Source organism: Leuresthes tenuis, unplaced genomic scaffold (assembly GCF_036924035.1).
Source record: "Leuresthes tenuis unplaced genomic scaffold, fLeuTen1.0.hap1 SCAF_12, whole genome shotgun sequence".
NCBI classification, from domain to species: domain Eukaryota; kingdom Metazoa; phylum Chordata; class Actinopteri; order Atheriniformes; family Atherinopsidae; genus Leuresthes; species Leuresthes tenuis.
In genome coordinates, this window is record NW_027325366.1 from 21,761,780 (window position 1) to 21,786,784 (window position 25,005).

The 25,005-nt window shown below is 38.4% G+C and overlaps 1 protein-coding gene across 1 annotated transcript; it reads left to right on the forward strand.

The window, feature by feature from the left end:
- Window positions 1-199: 199 nt before the first annotated feature.
- Window positions 200-24,945, forward strand: stk39 (serine threonine kinase 39). The gene is made up of 18 exons (XM_072397090.1): window positions 200-532; window positions 2,379-2,491; window positions 2,744-2,852; window positions 3,293-3,431; window positions 3,828-3,883; window positions 4,785-4,894; window positions 5,065-5,166; window positions 5,498-5,631; window positions 5,754-5,802; window positions 6,841-6,906; window positions 10,147-10,269; window positions 10,962-10,991; window positions 11,413-11,469; window positions 12,081-12,142; window positions 18,322-18,374; window positions 18,542-18,610; window positions 18,863-18,927; window positions 23,481-24,945. The coding sequence occupies exons 1-18, from the start codon at window positions 427-429 to the stop codon at window positions 23,553-23,555; spliced, it is 1,518 nt and encodes a 505-aa protein (XP_072253191.1). The 5' UTR covers window positions 200-426; the 3' UTR covers window positions 23,556-24,945.
- The last annotated feature ends 60 nt before the right edge of the window (window positions 24,946-25,005 follow it).

A 25,005-nucleotide genomic window follows, 5' to 3' on the forward strand; every position in this document is an offset into this window, starting at 1 on the left:
TCCCTGAAGTTTCCTCTGATAAATAATAAAATCAAAGTCCTGACAGTGTTTTAGCGAATTCATTCTTAATGGACTATTTAGGACAAATATAATTTAAGACATGTGTTGCGTTGTGGCCTTTTTTAAGTGTCTACAAGTCTTCTAAGGAGATCATTAGTAATTTTAAATGAGGTCTTCCTGTGTGTAGTGACACATCGTGTAGTCAGCTGGCATGTCAACTAGTGAGCGCATGTGTGTGAATGTGTGCGCGCATGTGTGTGTTCCGTTATTTTCCGGGTTGTGCTCAGTCAGTGTCGGCGGTGGTTGTTGAAGCTGCAGCTGCCAGCTGACACTTTCACCACGGAGGGGAGGTCAAACTTGACTGTCTGTTTCTCTGCCCGTCAGTCTGCGAGAGAAGCTGCTAACTTGCGCAGCATCATCATCATCATGGCGGATCAAGGCGAATCTCCGGCTCCAGTCCACCACCCGCAACCAACGGTGACAACCAGCTGGCCAATTACCAGGGAGTCGTACGAGCTGCAGGAAGTCATAGGTTAGTACACGGAGATGCGATGATCCCTGGTTATTGTCATGGAAAGGCAGCCCGCGGCGGGTTATCAGTTGTGAGAGACGACGAGGGCCTACCGGCTTTTTATATATATATATATGCTGCAGCCTCTTACAATGCTTTGCAATGCGGATGTTAACACAAACAGTCAGAGACTACCGGTTTACAGCAGATGTGCTCTTACAAGGCGGAATCTTTTTTTTTTTTCCCTCTTTGCACGGGGGTGTAAATGTCACCCTGAACAAGTTTCTTTTCAGCTTCAGAGATTTAACACAGCTACTCCAGCGACAGCAGTCCATAGCACGTGTCCAGTTTATTAGTTATTACTGAAATCAGATGCAGTGGGTCTGCTGTGCCGTCTTGTCTGTTGCAGCCCACAGGCAGAAACACAACCCATGGCAAATCATCTCAAGTGGTTAAAAAAAATGACTTTCCAAGGTAATCACGCAACAGTTAACTACCGTGATTATAATTAGGACAATAGAATCGTTTTTAAGCATCACCAGAACATCTGGATTAAAAACAGCATCTTATTCTCTATTAATCTGCAAGGGGAGGTCTTAAAATGCCCCTTTTTTGCTTTCTGTTCACAGTTCTTATAGAGTATTTAAAGGATTCTCCAAAATATTCTGCTTAACTTATTGTTATTACGCCCACAACTGCAGCAAATTGTAAGCATCAATCCTAGTTGTAAAGGATTATTTATACATGTACAATTATATGTTTACATTTCATTTTCATGTTGCCACTATTGTAGCAACATATCTAGTTTGAAGTGTTATGTCCACAGAGCATCTATACCAAATATACTAAGTTGATCATATGTATTCTACAGAACTCTGTGAGCTAAGTCACCCGCTCTAAAGTGTGATGTGACTTATTGTCATTCATTCACCAAATAAACGATACCAACGGTACAAGCATTTTACATGTACAATCAAGGGTAAATGACTCATACATCTGTGCTACATTTCTGAATTGGGTAGGTACAACTGTGCAGCAAGTGGAAAGTTATGAACCTTTACGGTGGGCAGAACCAGTTTTCTATTACAGCAAAAACATGTGACCTCTCTGTGTATTATGCACGTTGTTATTACTTTGCGATGAATGAGTGTGGTTGATTTATGGAATAAACACGATATTCTTCTGTAAAGGCATGTAAAAACCTGAACTATTCCAGTATTCAGAGAGATAAATGCAAATGTTGGTGAGTCACATTATGCTGAACTTGAGTGTTTATTGTTGTACTGCAATTCAGTTACTTTGGAAAAAATAGATGCTAACTAAAACAACAGTAGTCATCCCAAAATTACTGTGCAGCACATAAAAGGAAGCTGTGTGAACTATTTTGGCAAATGTATGTGCGGTACAGATGTGCTGACAAGTCGCAGCATTAGTGATAAGAAATAGCGCCACAGCTGTGTGCGGCTGACTGTGATGAGTTAGTGAGACCACCCCTCTCTGTACTCACAATCAACTGGTCAGCAGTCAGATCTCACTTGTTATTGACTATGCCTTATCTATCACTAACAGCTGGCAGGCAGTCTGCTGTATGTCAGAGCATCTTTGTGCGAACAGTTCCGTTACTCTACAGGACAGCCTGATTTATAATGAACTGTTTTATAACAACAACCACATACTGTAAATCAGCCTATATTTGTCTAATTTTCATCTGTCAAACATGTAAGAGAAAAGCTATAACCTTTACACAAATGTCAAGACCATATGCCTGATAAGTACATAAATCAACAGAGCGATGTTGAGTATTCCAGCTGTGTGTGGTGTGAATCCCTATTGGCTCATCTCAACTTTGTTTCTGCTGGGATTCCAGGCAGTGGGGCCACAGCTGTGGTGCAGGCAGCCCTCTGTACCCCCAGACAGGAGCGCGTGGCCATAAAGAGAATCAACCTGGAAAAATGCCAGACCAGCATGGATGAGCTATTGGTGAGTACAATAAATATGGGCTATTTTCTCAGCCATGAGTTTTTTTGTGTCACTCTCCAACACAGTCCTGCTACTTTGCCTCAGATCCACGTCACAAATGTTTCGAAAATGAAAATCTGAGGCATAGATACATTTAAAGACTTTCCTGCTGTTGACATGGCTTCTTACAAATCATTATCAAGAAACAAAAGTTCTGATTAAAACGGAGATATCTTAAGTATTAATCGTCCTGTCTTTTGTCTCCACCAATAGAAAGAAATTCAAGCTATGAGTCAGTGCAACCATCCAAACATTGTCACATACTACACCTCCTTTGTTGTGAAGGATGAACTTTGGCTAGTCATGAAGCTTCTGAGTGGAGGTAAGCTTACTTCTGACTTAATAATACATTAATGTATATATTTTACTTGTGTTGAGACTACTTTACTCTATAAATGCCCTTACACATGCTGTGCATTGACTACAGTTATTTTACTGGCGCAAAATGAACTTGTCCTAATATCTAATCGGTATATTATTAACAAAAGACATGAATAAAGAACACTTGAAAAGCATAGCTAACTTTAGCGTAAGCTGTGAAACATTCATAATGGCAAGCTATGATAAATAACATCTTTGTTGTAATGATGTTTCCATGCACATTGATACGACCCTCAGATGTAAAGGAATTAAAGCAAGTGATACGTCATCATTTTTTCTCATCCCTCTAAATAATTAGCTTCTGGGTCATAGACAAGCTGATTCTCATTAATGAGTGAAAAATAAACTGAATGTTGTTGTTTTTTTCTTGGGTATTTTTAGGCTCTATGCTGGATATAATTAAGCACGCGAGCAAAGAAGACGATAAAAATCGAGCTTTAGATGAGCCCATCATTGCCACTATATTAAAAGAAGTTCTCGAGGGCCTTGACTATCTACACAGAAATGGACAGATTCACAGGTAACACTTTAAATCGTAAATGATTTTCCCCTTTAATTAAAAGTTTTCGTTTCTTTTTCTACAGCAAATTGAGAACTCAGTGACTCTGTGAGAGTCAAAAGTAAAATAACGTCACTAAAAGAATTTTCATGACTAATTTCCCACCCATCCGTTGGGTTGAATTTCAATTTAAAGTGATTTAATTCATGATCGGGTGTCAGGCCTTAGCTCAGTTGTGATGTTCTGTACGCTTCCTGGATTTCAAGGTCACTGAGACACGAGCATAAACCTTTATCAGCCCCTCGGGCAGAGTGCTAGATACTGACGGTCAGTGGGACTCGTTAACATGAATGGAAAAGTCAATGCTGCTCCATGTGACTTTGGTGTTTCACTCTGTTATTGTTTTGTCGACCTCAGGGATGTGAAAGCTGGCAACATACTACTGGGAGAGGATGGGTCTGTTCAGATTGCAGGTTTGTTGAACACAGTACTGTTGTAATATTACACTCTCTTATGCCTCTCTGTAGTTTTAAAGAGCCCGCATTGTACTCTTTTACAGATTTACAATTTTAACTATTTTAAGAATAGGTTTCTATCCTTTTATATTCAAAACACCCATAATTTCTACTTTCGTTGTATATTGCAGCTAAACCTTTTATCCCATCACGTTGAAGAAGTTTTAGCTCCTTTCAGGGTCTCTCTGCCGTTAAGGCCTATCTGCTCTGAATGCTCAACCGATTGGTCAAAAATAATAGACGCTCGTTCCTTGTTTGAGGTGTGCTAATCTAGCCATTAGGCAAGCATTATGCAGATGTATTTCATGGGGATGTTTCATTAAGGAAAGGGACAAAAGCCTGGCTTGCAAATGAGGCATTTAAGGTAGTTCATTAGCTGTGTCTTCTTTGGGGAAAATATCGCAGGATTGTGCAGACTTTAAGCTTTGTTACTTTGCAGACCTTCCACAAAAAGCTGTAACACCTTGATAGAGGGGTTGCCCTTGCATTTACAATTTCATAGCCATGCCATTTAAATAGCTTAAATTGTGTTGGCTTTTAGGAAGGATTTGTTATATTTACAACGCACAAAAAACAGAGAAAGTTTGAGCTTTTTAAAACTGAAAGAACTAATTATAGTGTTTTTAATCTGGGCTAACTGCCACAGAATTTTTTAATATGACATTTTTTTCTCGGTATAAATCAAAAAGCAAAATTAAAAACACCATAGTGAAAAATACTAAGAATTAGTACAGTCAAATAGCAATTGCAACAATGAAACAGTAAAAGGTTTGAAATAACCGAAAACTTTCCCATCTAACACATCTAAGGTTGTTCTTCTTAGAAATGAACAATGCTCGTGTTTTATCTGTTTTCATAGATTTTGGAGTGAGTGCATTCTTAGCAACAGGGGGTGATATGACTAGAAACAAAGTGCGAAAGACCTTTGTTGGCACGCCGTGCTGGATGGCTCCAGAGGTGATGGAACAGGTGAGTTGATCTCAAAGGCAAGTGCTGCTGTCAACAGATATTCTTTTGAAAATTAATCTTCTGTTGTTTCATCTTCTTAAGTTCGTGGTGTTCACTAAAAGTATTGCATGGAAAAAAGATACGTGTGCGTTACGTTTGCATTACCCTGTATTGTGATTCCATGTCCACAGGTTCGAGGCTATGATTTCAAAGCGGATATATGGAGTTTTGGAATTACAGCTATAGAGTTAGCAACAGGCTCTGCACCCTATCACCGATACCCTCCCATGAAGGTGAGGGTTCTGCAGGAATCATGTGATGTTATTCTGTATCATATGCTGGCAAAGACAAAATTAATTAATACACTTTTAGCCTCCGTGTTTCTGTGAATTTGTGTCATTTACAGGAAAAACAGTGTGGAGAGAGCTTATTTAAAGTTGTTGCTTTTGCTGTTAATTGAACAACAAACAGCTAATAAGACAGCTACTGTCTAAAGTAGACTTGCTTTGCTTTCCATCTCATTTCCGCAGTTTCCTGCTTTGAGTTTCTTTTCCTCATCTACAGTACGCTGTGTATTTGTGTTGCTGCCGTGGGTGGTTTTGACTAGTTTTCCTGTTTTTTCAGGTTTTAATGCTTACCCTGCAGAATGATCCACCCACTCTAGAGACGGGTGTCGAGGACAAGGAAATGCTCAAGAAATACGGCAAATCATTTAGAAAGTTAATAACAATGTGCCTTCAGAAGGATCCTGCCAAAAGGTTAGCACCACTTTAAATAAGTCAGCCTCTTGTTTCAGTTTCAGAACTGATGCAGTTTGCTGTGCTGTGCTCCGATGTATTTTCAACAATGTATATATTTTTTGTGTTTATTTTATCTCCAGGCCGACAGCAGCAGAGCTTTTGAAGTGTAAATTCTTCCAAAAGGCCAAGGTATTTGTTTCATCTCAAATTTTTGTCACTCTGCCTTTGTTTGGATTTGCTATTAATGTTATGCTTATGGCTTCATGCCAGTTCCAACAGTGACTCAGCTCTCTGTTATGGAGGCTCTATGTGGTGCTTTGATGCATCAAACAAACCAGATTTGAAAAACTCCACAAGCACCAATGTTTATCATAAATAATACAAATATTAGGGAATTGGAGAAAGCCAGTAAATGATGATTTTTCTTCTCATGAGTTTGAGTAATGGGACATTTTTCTCACTTTCATCTTCCTTTTTGTTCATATATAATTTTTCATTAGAAACAAGAAAAAATAGTAAGTAGGTATTATTTTCATTCTTTACTTTACCCTGTTGTCATCTACCTTCCCATCCTGTAATGCACATATAAAACAGATTACAAAGCAAGCATGTGAAATGTGGTGAAATAAAAATCCCCATAGACGCCCCCGACCCACCCACCCTCACTCCTGATCTCAGTCCCAAAACCAACAACATATTATGGGTCAGTCACATTACGTTCTTTCTTTCACTGAGCTGTGAGCTGCATACCATGCCAGAGGAGTCGTGAGGGTGACCTCATGCATTCGAACCACGGAAACTGATATGTATCATAATGATGATTTGTGGGGTATAGCAGCACAATGGTGCACTGTTGGGTTAGCACTGGTTAGCAGTGTTGCCTCACAGAAAAAGGTTCAAATCTCAGCTGGAGCGTTTCTCTTTCTTACTTGTCGGGTTCTCCAGAGTCTTCTAATTCAGAGCAAGGAAAATCAGTTTAAAATCAATCCAGTTACATATCTGCATTATATAATAATAATTTGTACCAGCCTTACCAAATAACAACCAAAATACCAATAGTCTATTAGATACAATTTGATTTTCATGTAAATTAGTAGGACTAAGACGTAAGCCTTACCTTGTGGTTTCAACTCCCATTTAAAGTATACGTCACCTGAGGTTTTGGTGACTTATGACTAAGTTTTGATTCATTGAATTTTTTTAAATTCTGCTCTTTTTGTCTTGCAGACCAAAGAACATCTGGTAGAAAAGCTTTTGAGTCGTGCACCAAAGATTTCTCAGCGAGCGAAGAAGGTATGTTTACATAAACATTCCCTTTACAATTACTCAGTTATTGGCTAAACATGAATAAATCGTGTCAGGCTTCCAGTGAAGTGTCTCTCTGCATCAGAGTTTAGCATTTACAGTCAACACAAGCTATGCACTACGACTTTCTTCAGGACCTCAAACGCTTTATGTGCTGTTGTGTAGATTATGCAAAAATACGGGCCATTGTCACGTAAGAGTCCCTCTGTGCAGATGCACTGAGGCCTTTTTCAGCGTCTCCAAGAGCAGCTCTCTATGCGTGTTACAGGTATAAATGGATTCTTAACATTAGGTAACAGAAAGGAGTTATTGTTAGTTTTTTCTTGCTCACTGGTCACGGTGCTGAGAGGAAGTGCAGTTTTCAGGCCCAGCTGATATTGGCTTCACATGATAGATCCGCCTGAATGAGCAGGGCAGAGTCAGGATCAGGGGGCCATCGCCAGTGGGCAGAGGTGGAAATTCACTGGCACGGTTGGAAGTAAATGGAGGGCATAGTAGACGGCACCGGTATTACAGTGCATGACGTTATAATTACGCACAGACAGAGCGGGGTGGCATGATGTTGTTGAGGGTTTATGAGGCTTGTAGCAACAAAGAGAGAAAAGTGCAAACTGCTAAATAGGTATTCAGAAGTCACCTCCCTCCAGTTTTGACTGCATTTACAATCTTACACTTATTATGCATGGTTAGACATGAAATGAGTCTCAGTGTTTTGGATGAATAGCACATTAATTCAAATAAAAATGATTTATAAATGTGCTTGTCTCCAATTAGGAAAGTGTAATCACTGTAATTACTTACTGTGATGAAGACAGTCGTTTTCAATATGTAGAGCCATGTTAAACATGTAAAACAGAAAACAACATGCAAGTAATGTCGGAGTCACTTGATAGCTCTGGTTGTGGCGATTTGTGAACAGCAGAGCCAGTGTCCTTGCTATTTTGTGCTGATTTGACCTTTAGAGTCGTCTCCACTATAAACTCAGCAACATTACTCAGCGCTTACAGAGACCTGCAATACTGTAAAAACACTGTCATCCCTGGATGTTTGGACCTCAGTTACTCTCAAACCTTCTTGTTCAGCTCCTATCTGTATGCAGCCACCTTAAATCAACCTTTTTGATCTGCAATATTTTCCCTCTGCCCTGTTGCTCCTCTGTTCCTTGGTGTTCTTTTTCGGCTGTTTTCATCCTCTGTGGTATTCTGTAGTCACGGTGGACAGATGCAATTTGACCCCAAGGAAATAAGTATTGAAGAGACCAGAACTGAAGCTCTACAGCTAGCTTCTCCTTTTACATACCCCAGTGAATGAAAAGGAGATGGCAGATCCTGTCAGCAATAAAGTAATTATAGATGTTATCTAATAAATGGAGACTTAAGGAATGCTGCTCTAAAAAAAAAAAAAAGAATGGAAAGAGAGGAAATTGCCTCTTATATACCCGTGATACAAGTTTTTCATGTTTTAAAGCAGAATGCAAGAACAAGGTTATGCTCAGTCACGCAGATACATGTGAGTTAAATAACCAGCAGAGGGCACTATGACACACCCAATAAAGCCTCCAAATAAGCAAAAGGCAGGATTTATTATTCATTAATGTTAAACAATACAGCCAATGTGGGCTTGGATTATTGATTTATTACATAATGAATTGAGTTTTAATGTATGGCCTGGCAGACAAATGATAATGGAATGCTTCTGTATGGACACTTTTTTTGAAGCCTGATTTCCAAAAACATCATGTACAAGATTGTGCTGCAGTAGTAGTAAAAAAAAAACCTAAATAAACAAACAAACATAACAAACCTTGAACTAATTCTGTGTTATCACTCAAATACATATTCTTGTACATTTATAGCAAAGCAAATTCATTGTCTTTTTGGTCTGTTAGGTGATCATATATAGTGGCTGAGTGCAGTGCTGTGTCTCTGATCTGCTAAAATACCCTGAGCAGAACTGGGGGAGCCTTTGTTCTCTGTCAGGTTTGGAAAGTGAACCTGACACCACCAGAAGGGTAGTGCTCCTTTAACTCTGACCTTGTCTGGAGCAGGGGAATTTATGGTGCTACAGGCTTATAGTTTTGTGTGCGCTGCCTCCTCAGTAACACTGTGGAGCTCATCTTATCCCACACTGCTAGACTAGTTAGGTGTTACATGTCTCACATGCTTTTACAGCATATAGAACTGCAACTCATTTTTGCTGGATCTTGTTATGAAAAAGCAGAACAACACACCACAAGTTTTTATACCAGCAACTGATTTCAGAAAAGCTGAGATGGGGGCATGTTTACAGCTTTGTTGTACTGTTGTAATTTGTGCAGTATGTGGTTTGAAATGGTCTTGTTAATGTAAGCAAGGCCTGAAATAAATGTAATCTAAATGGCATAAGCACCCATCAGCCATAACATAATGATCACCCAACTGACATTGATTAGATCCTCCCCATGCTGCCAAATAAGCTCTGACCAATCAGGTGTCATGTGGACAAAGAACATCTGAGGGTGTCTCGGAGTGAGGGTGCATTCTTTCTTTATAGATGATTAACACACTGTTCATTTTCACAGGTAATTTTTTAAGACAGAGTCAAATGTAGAAGCGTTAATCAGTTGTTATAAGTACGGCTACTGTGTTTGTGAAACATTGCAGATGCTTTGTTGTACTACTGGTAGTCTGAGCACCATTTCTAAGTGAGTGTTACAACTGTTTCTTTGGCTGTGTAACATTTTAGCTACAACCTGTTTCTCCAAGAGCACTATAAATACATGCTTTTGTATTACTCTGTGTCATGAACAGGTCCAGCAATTCAGATTCACCATGCAGACAATATATGAATTAAAAGACAACAAATTAAATCAAATTAGTGAGTAGGTTTGTCTGGTTGTGGATAAGTATTGAACTGTAAATGCACGTGTAAAATGGAGCATCTTGTGTCCTGTAGTTGTAACTTGAACCATCGCTGTGTAAAAGCCCTATAATGTAGGTAGTGCTGCAGTTTAAAGGCCTACAAAACCTGATGCAGTCATGGATAAAGCTATGTACAATGTATGTACAAGTGCAGTACAACTGTATCATTATTATTGTGTATGGTTATCGCTGCCGCTGGCAATAACCACATACAATGGCAGCTTGGTGTGATTGATGAAAAATAAATAAACGGATAAATACTGCAGCATTAGATTTCCCTTTGAGATGAATATGGATTTTTTTTCATTTAATTTTATTTATGGTTCAGGTGAGGAGAGTCCCAGGCTCCAGTGGTCATTTGCACAAGACGGAGGATGGAGACTGGGAATGGAGCGATGATGAACTGGACGAGGGCAGCGAGGAGGGCAAGGCAGCGGTGAATCGAGGCAGGGTGAGTGAGACAAGCATCAGCACAGTGTATCCTTTCACTGCCGAAATGCTAAAACACTGATAAAATGTATTCTAAAATGTATCTTAAAAATAAAGTTTTCAACTGTTTGTATCAAAACCAAACTTTTGTGCATGAAAATTCAGAATTTGATTGATTCAGATGTTGCTTGTCATGCCTAACCCAATAGAACAAACCCATATGAAACTTCCCCCTCTGTCTTAGACTCTGTACATTCCTGCCCCCACTTGATGGGTTAGTTTTTTGGATAGCAGATGGCTTAGAGTCTGTCATGAGGTCACTGTAATGAGCTTGCTATAAGGATTTGAGGCAGGAGAAAGTAGGCTACAATGATCAAAGAGCTCTTTGATAAAGATGCTCAGCTTTAATGTTTAATGCAATATATAATAGTTTACCAACAGTAATGATTCAAGAAATAAGTTGCCGCTGATGGAACATCATTTCTACTTTCCAGGAGTTGTTCTCTATTTTTTCATTAATGTTAAACTTTAGGTCTGGACACATGCAGTTTGATAGCGAGAGAAATATGTACATAAGTGTGTGTAAAAAAAAAAGACAAATACACAAAGTGTGTAACTTATATGTTTTTGGCTATGAAAGTATGATAATATTACGTTATAACTGCCATATGCCTGAATATGAATTTGAATGTGTTTGATTTTTTTTCCCTCCAGTCACGAAGGGTCAAAGATGAGGCCGAAGATGTAAGTTAGCTTCTCAGCTCATACATCAATCTTTACATGCAAAATGATCAATGCTCTTTTTTTTTTTTTTGTGATTTTGTTTAAGAGGCAAGTTGTCAGAGACCGACAAACCATATCCTCTCTGCTACTTTGTCTGATATCTTTCCAAAGGGATGTTTTTTAGGAAATACATTTAACTGGCCCATTTAGGCAGATGCTTGTGTTAGAATCGTAAACTCATCAAACAATCATAATGTTTTTGCAGTTTTCTGAAAAACTACCAAGAAACTGCCTTAGAGAGTCTAACAAAGCCAGCTAATTGCTCCTCTTTACTGGTTTGAATCAGCTTTTTCCATTGTCTTTATAAGATGAGCTTTGATTTGGTATTTGCTAAGGATGAATAACATTCGTACAATTATGCCTCTCATTTTGTTCCTCCTAGAATGAGGAAGATGCCAACAATGTCCCTATAGAAGGCTTGTCTATTAAACATCCGCAGGTGAGGGATTCAGCAGAAGCAGCACAAATTTGTCACGATTCCATGCCTTTGATGCAACAGCGGTTGTCTGTGTGTGCGTACTCTACACGAGTGTGTCTTTCCGTGCATACGTGTCCATGGGCATGTGTATACAGGTAATAGTGTGCTCCAGGAGGGATGCTTTCAGCAGTAATAACTCAGAGTGAATGGCTCTCTGCCTGACAGTGCCAGCTCAGTGGCTGGGTGTATCTCATCTGAAGAGTCAATGCCATTGTAAGCCATTTTCTAAGCCTATTGTCAATTTAAAAGTGAGCCAGAATAGTTTGGAGGTGTCGTCTTGTGTTCCTGTCAGGATGTAACTCTGGCAGTAATAATTTATTTTACATAATATCCATTCTTTGCCACATAAAGAGCCCCTTTGTAATGTAGTGTTGATATGTGTTATACCCTTATACATCACACCTTTATGTACTGTTCCCTTTTTTTCCTCGTACAACTTCCCCTGCAGCTGCAATAAATGTGACATTTTTCACAGAAAGCAGATTCACTGCTGCACACAATTCTGGTTTATTCAGACAATTTGATAATTTTTTTGTGTAAACTGTTTCATTACCCAATATTTTCTGGTACAGGTTGAACCGTATGAGAATACACCCTTCATTCAAGGTGCACTGAACATGGTACTACGGCTAAGGTAAGAGTGAAGATAGTCATTGCACACAGCTCAACAACATAGTGACATTATTTTATTTACATGCAAAAATGTGCATTTTTACGAAGTACAGCTATTTTTGTGGCTTTGTAATAACATTGCCAAGATCAGAACATGCAGGCTAATATTAGCAATAATGATCTTTGCCTGCAACAGGAGGGATCCACTATTATCCCCTTTTCTTTGTCTTACTGGTTGAGTTCTAGGGAAGAGTGTCACGTGTTATTGGTTCACTGACAGCCATCCGCAGTCTGCCTTCTTTTCTTAGACCGTGTTTGCATACCGCACCGCATTCTTCTGGCATAATTCTGCATGATTTAGGACAAAATGTTTATGAAAATACTTGACGCTGAGGCGATTCAGCACCTGTTACGAAATAACAAACTGTAATGAGAGTCCATGGAAATACGGGAATACAACTGGGTTTGTGGTTAAATCGAAAATTAACTATGTACATGTCTTTCTTTGTTCTATCTCAGAATGCAAAGACTTAGAAATAGAAATGGAGTAGAGCAGACAGACGCTTGTGCATCTTTGGGCAGTTAAGAGTCTGTGGCTCTCTGAGCTCTGTTGAGCAGACATCTGAAGGTCTACCCCTTCAGGCATCGAGCACATTGTAGAAAGCCATTTTGTTCTGTAACAAAACACTTTGTCTGAAGGCAACAGGTGGAAAGTAACTGTTTACTGATGAAGAGTCATTATTCCAATCTGATAATGAAAACAAACATGTTGTGCCTTGATTGTTTCAGCTCTCTCTGTAGTTTATAATTTACTGAAGATTTTTTTAATTTTTGTTTTTTTTGTTTTTTTTGTTTTTTTGTTTAAAAACAGCAAACGGAGTGGATATGATTTACAGTAGTACAACTACGGCATGAGCTCTGTTTGTTGCTGTAATTAGATGTAAAAACCCTGAGAGAAATGCAATTTAACATGACATTAGGCTGTCAAGTTGTTTTTATGGTTTATTGAAAATAAAGGATTTATAAGAGGCACAGATGTGTGATGGAAGCCCTCTTAGATGTAGTTTTGCAAGCCTAATGTCCTCAAAAGAAAAGCTTTTTTATGTGTTTGCCGAGCTTCAACTAGAAAAAGATACACTTGCTCAAATATGTGTACGGTTGATATTTCAAGTGCTGTGTCTGGTGCCATCAGCAAATTTATATTTGACAGTCCGACTTATAGTGTTTTAAGTGTATTATGTGTTAGTTTTGGGTTAGGAAATGATTCAGAGCAATGTGGTTGTTACTGAGTAAATGCGTCTTTAAGAGCTCTTTGACTTTTTCATTGTTGAGGATTTTGGATGCTATATTTTAAAGTGAGTCAGCACGAAAGGTTTTAAAAGATGAAAGGCTGCATTTATAGTTCATTGGCTTTGCTCCTGTGTTGTGGGGGCAGAATCAAAGAATGATATGAGGCTGCATGGGGGCAGTATATTAGTAGGGGGATTATGTAAAAGCTTTGTCTGAATTTCTCAAATAAAGCTGACATTTGTTGTAATTCTCATTCGTTTATTCAGAGTCTTGTGAAGTGTTATTTTTGTTTTAATGTGTGTCTGTAAATGACATTTTTTTAATGTCAATAACAACTCAAAGTCACTAATAATGTGTGATTCGTGGCAGCTTTGAAACCACTCAGAGCAATGCTTTGAAGGCAGTTGACGACAGTTAAAATTTGCCAGTTTGTTCTTAGTCCTCATTGTCAGAAAGATTTTATTGATGTTTCAATTAGACAAAAATATGGCACAAAACTGATTGATGTGCAGTAGATTAATTTAAGAGATCTTTATTGTATGATGTGATTTTGATGGATCATCTCCAGGTGGGGTGTGACATGAACAAAGGAAAGGGATAAGATAAGACCCCTACGGAGCATAGATGCTGATGGTTGCTTTCACAGGCATTGGGAAAACGTAGAGATGGGGAATAGGCAGGTTATGTAGAAGTCTAGATTGAGAAGAAGAGAAAAGAGGACAGTTTTAAAGAATGAGGATCAGGCAAATTGGCTGGAAACAGTAGCAGACAAGAAGACCAACGTACTATATCAATTTATGTCTATAAAAAACGCTTCAGCGTTCCTTGGGCCTTAACTAAAAGGCAAAAAATAGCCTTATGGTTCGGAATTTGGAATTCTTGAAAGCCATGGATGCTGCCTTTTTATGGGCGAAAGTCAGCATAAAATTTAAAAGCCAGCATCTGGGAAGGTATGAAGGTAGAGCGCATCATTGCACATGGGATATGTAACTTTCACAGCTATGAATGCACCATGAATGCTAAATGATTTTTTTTTTTTATCAACATATGCTACCATACAGATGACTTCTTTTTTTTTCAAGCAATATGATGTCAAAATAAATTCTGCTTGTATTACAGCATGACCAGTGACATAATTAGTCAATGGTTCAGGTGTTAAACCGACGTGGCTGCAGTTTAGGAAACAAAAAAATCTAAATAAAGGAGACCTTGACCTTTTTAGCCACCTTTTAGCCTTTTAGTACACCTCAGCTTAGTTGTACTTCTTATATCATATCATATAACATAATATAAAAAGAATATGTGTATATGCTTAAAAAACAAGCACATTTTTCATGTTTTCAATTTGGTATGTTGTCTTTGTACCATTTTCAATTAAATATAGGATTTAGGTGATTTGCAAATCACCGCATACCATTTTTATTCACATGGATTCTACTCTGTATCCAAACTTTTTGGATTATGCTGTTGCCCTAACACATGAATAAACTGAATAACAGCACAACAATGCAGTGATAATAATCAGGCTTTAATGTGACAATCCTTGACAGTTTGAATGACTTCAGAGAACTGAAAACACAAAAATAATTGCATTTTAGAGACCAAAATAAACAACTAATTGGACTCCTTTCTCAGCTGAGAGGGGAGTTACAGCTGATTAGCATGAGTTTATGGTAATCTGATCCCCTCAGACACAGCAATTGGGGAACAGTGGCAGCATGACTGGAATATTTTCAGCATTTGGCAAAGAGTCAACACATGTTGCCTTTTTTTTTTTAAACAAAGGCATTGAGGACTCCTGAGGAGAGCAGCATCAGCAGTTTGAAGGAGAGATGCATATAGTGATTGGCTGTTGGTGCAATGTCAATGAAGCTTAAAAAGCCTAAATAGAACAGGGGAAACTTAGCTATGAGGTGCCCTGCCCTTGTGTTTTTTAAAGCCTCTACTTTCTAAAATATAACCAGAAGTTTACACATTAGCTTCTGAAATATCATCTTGATACTGGAATTTGAGAGAAAAAAAGAGAGAGTATTGTGTGCCTGCTTAAGCTTGAAGATGCATTTATTCTTTGTGAACTTCTTATCAGTTGTTATTTAAAGAAACTCATCCACCTCACCGCCTGCACAGATATCTCAAGCTGCACAAACAATAAAAAACAATGATGATATATGTTGTAATTTAAGAGAAAATTGGAGATGTCACTCAGGGTTCTACAAGACTGTGATAGGGCTTTAGATAAAAGCAATAAAAGTAATTTATTGATCAAGTGTAAAAGACAATTTTCTTTATCTAAGAAGATTATGATAACTGAGTAGTCAGCTGATAATTGTTATTGTTTAATGGGAAGCCGCTTCAAGGACATACAGCTGATATAATTAGTTATTAGCTATAACAATAATCAAAGTTTATTTTACTTTAAGTAACATTTTAAAGTGCCGTACAGTTTTTAAATGTATGTTACTTGTTTGTGTTCTGTGTGAAGTCTCGACCTTATCCATGAATTATATTGAAGTGATGAAAGTACTTTCTGTTTCAGTGTTGAACTTGCTTGAGTGTGTTTTAAAGAAACAAATCGGAAACCCATGCACATGTATAAAATGTTGAAGAAAGTGATGAGGCCTCAACACCATAGAACCTCTGTGTGTTCAAATATAGAAAAAGTGTTGGTACAAGAAATGTTCCATTTTCTCTTGTTGAACTGTGCAAGCAGTCAGTTTTTAGTGCCTTCCTCAAAAGTATGCTGATAACTCAGCCTTTAGTCTGTTGTACAGGCTTGTCCCAAATGGTCCTGGTGGAATCTGGCTCTGGTGTTTGTGGATTTTCTTGAAGGAGGCAGATTTGAGGCACATTTTGTTTCATCAGTGTGATGATAAACTGATGTACGTGTTGCATCATCAGCTTTGCCAGTGTGGGAAATAGATTCGCATCCATCTGCTCCACCGGAAGTTTTGTTTTTCAATTGAAAAATGTCTAAAATTTAAAGCAGTCATCTCGACTCACCGTAAAGTGATGGTAAATTTTTTGTTATATACATGCCATGTGATATATGACATTTAAAATTGTGTTGCTGCTAACAAAATCATTACAGATATGTCTGTAGTTGTAGTAGTTGACTCATGACTCTAATCTCTTTAAGAATGAGGGCCGTGGGCTAATCGGGTGATTTATTTAACTGGACTTCATAACAAATCAATCTTCTCCCAGCTGTTTTTTGGACTTTAACACTGTCAGGGTCCGCCTTTACCAGAAAACAGATACTCCCGCAGTACACACACTTTGTATAAACAGATTTTCATTGCATCCGACACAAAATAATGCAAGTTGACGCTGTAGAGAGGCTTCCAGCTGAATGTAATCATGCTTGATTGTTCACATTCGCATTCGGTAATTCTCCATGGGATGCCTTTGCCAAGTGTTTTTATTTCCTTTCTTCAGCTTTACTGTATAGTTTTTCCCTGAAGGCAGCAGGGATGATGGAGGCATGAGGCAGTTAGACAGCTGTTACCTTCGTGTTGCTCAGTATGTGGAAAACTAATGAGACATGTCCTTTGCATAGTTTGCTCATTGACAGCTACAACACATTTTTCCCACTACTGCTGTGCTTTTATGGTAGATGTCATTACTTTTTCTATTTAATCTTGTTTGCCATCACCAGTAGGTTGCCTAAAGTGATTAATATCAGTAATTACCCCTTAAAGTATGAGAGTTACTGTGATAAGTTATAAGTTTTCTTATATATGGCACAGATAGATTAGATTTCTAGAACATTTTCATTGCCGATAGTGTTTGATACATTTCTGAGGGAATATTGTCCTCACTACTGGAGGGTTTTACATCTGCTCATTGTTTTTTCTGCAACCCTCGTCTTCACTGCAAAGACAAAAAAAACCCAAACATTGCTTTTTGTTTGCTATGCAGCAAGAAGCAGACAGACAAGATTAGGAGCTAACTTATGAACATGTTGCTACATTTAGCGGCAAAAGGAAATGTATGTTTCCCTCAGGAGTTCGGTGAGACCAAAATGGAACAAACAGGAGAGTGAATATCTTTTTGCATTTATCAGGTGATAAACAAACACAACTTTATTTGTGTACATTGTCCTCCTCTGTATAATTTCATAATTAAAACACAAATTATGGATAATTATGGTTGATAACGGGAATTAACCAGCAAAATTATTCATCAAGCCAGAGTCATTTTTCAGACAGTATGTGTGATAAGAGGGAATAACGCTTCTGGCTGGCCAAACAAGGAAAGCAAATCAGAAATATTCATTGTTTAGTTTTGTTCTAAGTAAAACAGGATTATTGGTTTGCATGTCATATTTATAGAACATTTTATTAAAAGGGTAGGTCTGACATGGCAGAGTGATTGAAATGCAAGTAAACATCACCTCCCTTTAACCACTGCTGTGGAAGGAGGAAAGAGGAGCTGGAACGCAAAGCTGTATTGCTCTTGAATGTATGGATTGCAGAGTTTCTGATCTATTTTGGAGATGGCATGAGAAACCAGATAGGAAGATGAACTGACAGTTACCTGAGAGTTAGACTGACAGCATGAAAGATTATTTGTGATCGTGGGGGGTCTTTTTCTTGGAAAGATAAATAAGAAAGCGTCCCGATGTGTTTATATTGCACTGGGGCTGTGTCTGTAACACTCGAGGAGAAAGGGTGGTCTGCCCTATCCTATAGACTGCAGCCTGGTGTGTCTGAGCACATTTCTCCCGTACCATGTCTTCTCTTTAGTTCAAAGTTGTCATTTTCATCTGTTCACCCAGACATGGTCTCCTGCTTGTTCCCTAACGTTCTGCTGCCCAGCCATGTTTCTGTTTAATTTAAAATGGAGCTTCTGTCAGTGTTTCATTTCAGGGTAACAACTTAGACACTCACAGCCACCTGTCTCTTCTTTCAGGAACTCCAAAAAGGAGCTGAACGACATCCGGTTTGAGTTCACCCCGGGGCGAGGTAAGAGCTCAGCTCAGGATGATGACATCTTCTGACTGTATCAGTAGATGTGTGTTGAATGGGTAATGGCAGTGTGTTCTGGGCAGCATCTAATTCAGTACGTAACACAATTACCTGCTAAGTGAAATCTTGCAGGGCCAATATTTGTCATATTATTCCCTCACAAGACACTGCTGATGGCGTCTCCCAGGAACTTTTCTCGGCTGGTCTGGTCAATGGGCACGATGTTGTAATTGGTAATGTTCACCTTTTTATTGTCGTAAATTGCGTTGTTTGAATAAATAATCCAATTTACCATAAAACATCACTTAGTGGGAAATATAGTATTAAATGAATAGTTACTATCAAGGTAAATTCATTTCACCTGGGAAGTCCACAGAACCTGAAATGACTACAGATGATCCTCTGTTGATTATACTAATACAAGACTGTTTTCTATGAACACGATAAACTAAAAGCTTTATTCTCTTTCACCCGCTTTGTTACAGTTGCTGCTAACCTTCAAAAGATTGTAGATGACCCAACTACCTACAAAGTATTGACCTTCAAACTGGTGAGTTTCCAGATGATTGATGGCTGGCAACGGTCATGCTGAGTTTTGTCATGTCTGTCATTGTCCCGACATACACAGCTTCTTGATGCACGGTTTGGTGAAGAATGTGAAATCTGGACTTACTGGAAAGGCCTCAGACAACACAAATAGCTTCAGCATGAACCAGCATCTGTTGCTGGTTTTTTCAGTCTGTCCCACAAAGAAAATATTCTAGCTGAAGCTGACACTAGTAAAAATCTATTCAGTGGTGCTTGAACATTTTTGAACCCTTTGGCTGCTTTTTTAATTAGAAAAAAATATTATTTGTAAATTTTCCTATATTTCATATATGTCTGTGACGAAGGTTTGTGGACATCTTAAATTAGCTGTTGATTCAAAGATTAAAAGGAAGTCAGGTACTTTCGATCACTAACGCTTTTTCTTTAATGAACAGGGATCAATCAATGCTGCTTTTCACAGCAAATGTTTGTGAAAGGATATTTTTGCAGAGAAATACATTATTTGAGAACCTCAAAAGAAGAGTTGATGCTCATCTGGCTTGGAAAAGGTTAAAAAATAATCTTCAATCCCATCCCCATCAATCCACGTTCAAAGCGGTTATTCATTCAACGGCCATTTCTACCCTTTACCATGCGTGGTTATCTTAACAAAGATAAAAGCAAAGTGTCTAATTGTCTATAGGATCACAGCTCAATAACAAAACATATTTTTTATATTAGCTGATGTCAGTTTTAATTGGTCCACTATCAACAAAACACTGAACAACAATGGTTTGTCTGGCTGGGCTGCAATGAGAAAGCAACTGGTCTTGTTAAAAGAACATAATTGCCTGTCTGGAGTTTGTTAAAGATCATGTAGACAAAACAGAAACTGTTGGGAACTATTTTGTTGAATAAGAAGTATTTGGAAATAAAAGGGAGTGTTGCATTTCAACCATACTGTAGAAAATTTAGATTTCCCCAGTGCCCAAGGTTTTGAGCTGTTTTGCTGCATCTGGGACAATTCAGAATTTCCCTATCTTAAGCCAAATGTCGGGACATCTCTCTGTGAACTGAATCTTAAGAGAGCTTGGGTCGTGCAACGAGAAAACAAACCTCAGCTTTCAAGATGTTTTTAGTAAGGAACTGTTGAAGAAGAATAAAGCAAATTCTTTGGAGGAGCCATGTCAAAGTGGTGGTTTTAATCCAGCAGAAATGTTGTGTGAGAACCTGAAGTGAGCAGAATCCACAGGCATTCAGAAATTATGCTGCGTTGTCAGAGGGATGGAAAGAATTTTCTCCAGTCTGGTTTGAAGGATTTATTCTGTTTTACTTTTAAATTAGAATAAGTAATGTTTTTGCTGTTGTTTTGACAAAGATCTATATTTAATGTTCATCACCCTAAACCCCTGAATGGTGGAAAGAGCTTTTAACATGAATTACTGCATTGTGTCATGTCAACAATCGCATTGTTGAACATGGTCAAGTAATTTAATCCAATCCGATATTAATTTTCTTCGTTGCATATCGTTGCGTTAGAGTAATAAATCTACATAGCCACACATGACCTACACAGCTTTTCCCTTCTTGGTTTCCATTAAAGTTGGCTTGTTATCCAGTGAATTTTTGTGTATTGTCCTTGGGGAGAGGCAACAGGATCTCCAGCACATAGCCAAACACTCTAGGTCAAACATAATTTTCATCCAGCACCAGAAATGTTTTATTTCTTCGGGCTGCACTCTGTGATGCACCCTGTTAAATCTTGATTGACACAGCTGCTTTTTAAGTATTTGTGCTCTACCCAGCTCACATGTGGATTCCTCCTTTTGACTGTAGTAGTGACTATGAGTCGTTATGCGAACCAGACATACTTTGTTACCGTATATCATTTATAATAAAGGAGAATAAAACTAAGAGATGAAGTCTAACTGAATGCTACAAGAGTGCTTTAAAAAGTCCTTTGTGTGCTATTTGACCTATAAGATAATAAGGAAATAAATAATATCTATCCCCCTGGATCTGACAAAAACACAGCATGGAAATGATATTTTACTGAGCTTTGCATAAATATAGTTAAACATCATCTGTGCTGTAGGACACAAAATTTCAGTGTGACTTTTCTTTTTCAATTCTCTGGAGAGTCAGAATTAGGGCTCACTTGGCAATGCCATATATGTATATGGGCATGCTTCGATTTGCTGAGTCTACATCACTGCAAACAGTATAAAATCGTCTTGCTTTTCAGCCATGCCTTTTGAAGAATTACGAGGTCAGAGCCATAAAACCCAGGGAGTGAGAATAATTACCCTCATGTGGGGAACAGTTCATAATACTTTATGTATACAATTTATGGATTGGGTGGCACTTTGGCAGCTTTATGAGTGAAGTGAACAAGAGATCCCAATAGACTCTGAGCTTACAAAAACTGACCTCTTTTGAAAACGCTGCCTTTGTGTTTACTAGACAATTGCAGTGTGACTCTCCCAGATAAGATGTGAATTGATGGAGGCTTATTTTCAGTAACACCAAGACAAATCTTAATGCAGATGAGAGGGAGTGCTGTAAATGGAGTTTACAGATTGAGTCGTTTAGTTTGTGTCTTAATCTTATTTCAACATTTTTGGACCTGGATTTGATCTCATTCAGCCACAGAATGGCATCATTTAGGTCAGCCACAGATGGTAAACAAGCCTGAAGCTTGTACTGTATTCCAGTTAATCTCAAGGCACTGTGCAGCTCTGCCAGGTTATTTCACACATAATATAGAATCACAAATTCACCTGACTTACAAAATTTTGGACTGTGGGAGGAAGTCGGAATGCTCAAAGAGAACACTCACATGCATGGGTAGAAAATGCAAAGCATACAGAGAAGCTCCTGCTGAGATTTTAACTGGTTTGGTTTACTACTAAAACTGGGTTAAAAACAGTTCAACACTTTATCAAAACCTATGATAGTGGTGAATCGTCCTCTTCTTCTAATGTTGTATCTTAATTGATAGAGAACCAGATTTTCCTATCAGTCGACTTTTTCTTCCTTGATGGTACAGGCTTATTCCATGATGACAATGCCACCACAGAGCCCAGTCTTTAAACTCACTGAGATCTTTTTTGGTTCGCTCTAGAGAAGTCCAACTCTCGCATCATTAATATGGGATCTTAGCAAAAAAGGTAACCGAAGCTTAAGGTGGTCCAACAAAATATTAGGGTGTGTGACTTATTTCCTTGGCCAGACAGTTTATATTTACACTCTGTAGTAATTCCATCTATGCAAACTATAAAGAAAAGAACACACCTGAAGTTTAAACAGTTGTTTTTGTCACTTCATTTGATTGCATACTAATATTCTTCTAGTTTGATATGTTGCAACAGCTCTGGCAATGATCCTGAGCTTATTGAAAACAATGTGATTAACCTACATTATTTCACTCTTATTATATAACTAATTTCAATATTTGCACAAGCCTCAAAGCTATAATGAGTGTTTTCATAAGATTAGTTGGTCACGTGACGGTAAAGCTGTGAGTTGTCACTACAGTGAGGCTTGTAGTAGGCGTAATCACTCAGTCTCACAAGTGAAGCCAATTTGGAAGTGCCTTAAAGTGAAATAATACAAAACAAGCCTGAATCCAGAGGACTCCATTTTAAAAAATGGAAAACTAACTTAATAAACTTTTCTCCCAACTTGTTATGGTGTCAGTAGGTGGATTAGCAAAGTGTGCTGTCATTTTGAAAAAGAAACAACTTTGTAATTTGTTTTTGAAAAATGATCACTCCTTGCTTCTAAAAGGCAAAGGTGGTGACAGTCAAATACTGAACTACAGGCGGCAAAATAGGAATGAACAAGCTTTTAGTTGATGAGGCAGTCGGTATGCACACTTTCCATATACAGCCTATGAATATAAACCATATAAGTGTTACTGAAACAGAATTACAAGCATTTTCAATTTTAAAAAGCAAACATATTGACCCTTTTCTCACAGAAATGGTGTTTTAACGATGTAAAGAAGAACCCCTTGTTATCCTACAGTTGCTTGCCTTTCTTTGTATAGCACAGCACTTTTCTCTGCAGTGGCTCCCCTCAAACTCATCAGCTGCTGACTCAGAGGCATGAAATCTTTGCCTCTCGCCATTCTGTCTCAATATCCTACAGACAGAGTTATGATACACAATTAAGCCACATTAGACCTTGAGCGAGCCATGAGAAAGGGGTTGGTGACGAACTGAAACCTGCCTCTAGGCCCATACACAAAGCACTTGATGAAAACTAAAATTGGTCTGTGTGTGCTTGGGTTGCAAGTTTGACATTTCTCAAGGTCATCCACTGTATGCCAGTGTTGTCTTACAGCTTGTTTCAGTGTCCCAGAGGGCCACAAACTCACACTAAAAGAAAAAACAGTGACAATATTTCATCATTTAGATCAATTGAGGTTCTGGTTAAAAATATACCTTCTCTTTTTGAAAATGAGATAAATAATCATGTGAACTGTTAAGCTAGAACTCTTAGATATTTCAGCTGCCTTGTTTAGCAAATGAGGCTGTGGGTAATCTTCTTGCCATTTTCCTCCTCATGCAGGTTTCCAGCTGTGATGACACTGAGATCCCGGATGAAGTGAAGTTGATCGGCTTTGCACAGCTAAGCCTTAGCTGATGCTCTCTTCATGCCTGAAGCAGGTGAGACGGGGGAGACAGTTCAGGGCAGACAGACTGAGGAACACACCACCATCCCTCCCTGCAATATCTTTCCCAACACCCTCCCTGAAAACTCACTCCTCCTCCTCACTCCCACACTCCTTTTTTACCTTCCCTGAGACCAAGCTCTGCCACCGCCTCACCTACACCTCCTTAGCGTCGACTTCCCTGCTCACTGTCCCCTGACCTTTAACCTAAACATTCCACCGCCCAGTGCACAGACCAGGATCAGGACACAGCGCAGGAACCAAAAGATGTACTCAGGTGGTGAAAGAGGGGGATTAAGATGTAGCTTTCAATCTTTTGTTTATTTATTTCTTTTACTCATTTTTGTTTTACATCACATTATTGCTGTGTTCAGCAAAACTCTCATTATTTATTGAAATGAGAAGATATTTAAAAAAACCAAACATTTTTTTCCTTTCTCTCACTCTGTTTTCCTGCCACTGTGAAAACAAATTTGCTTTGACTCACATCTCACAAACACACTCATTTGTGAAGTTTCCCAGAGGTCTGTGTCAGAATGTAAAGACTCAAGTTGATTCATGGGGAGAGAAGCACATTTTCATAACTTAATGAATGTCTAAAAAGAGAATGAGCTGTTTTATGTGTCAAGACCTGTTTCACATTAACAACAATGGAATCATTTGCTCGAGTGTGCAGGAATAAACGAGACCTGGAAGCTACTGTGTTTAATTTGCTGCTCTCAACAGTGTTAATGCTTCAAAATTGCTAGAGGTGCCTTGTTCATTTATCTGTGCCTAAGAAAGTTGTCAAAGCGGGAAACCACACAGAGAGCAGACCTGCTGATCACCAATGTTTTGCTCCAATAACAACACAATTCACATGACCTATCTTAACTTAATGAGGCAAGCTAAAATGCACTTTTTGGGCCAAGCATATGCTTGGCTCCTGGAGACAAGGTAATTTATGAGTATTTGGTAAATTACACCTAACAGAACCTGAAGTCATGTAATCTACTCTGGTTGATGTGCATTCGGAAGACAAGCTAATCCACAAGACCACAACAGTTGAATTTTTGTTCCTCAAAGTGTAGTAGCTACTGAATTGTACTGTATGACAACGCATCTGAAGATGGAACCAAACGGCAACTACTGAAAGTGTGATGAGCCATTTGTTTGTCCAAACAAGTCTGTTAGCTCTAAATTATTTTTAGGTATCGAGGTGGTAAATAGTAACTTCTCTAAAATCGTTATTTTATGAAGTAATTTATTGTGTTTTCTTTGTACAGTATGTGTACCATTTCAGCATATTACCCCATTCCTTCTCTGTAATCAGCTAATCTCAAATTTCTGATGAAGAGCAACAAATAAAGCAATTATTTAAAATTTCTGAGGCGTTTTTTATATCTACTGAGTATACTTGACCATATCTGCATTTGTTGATTA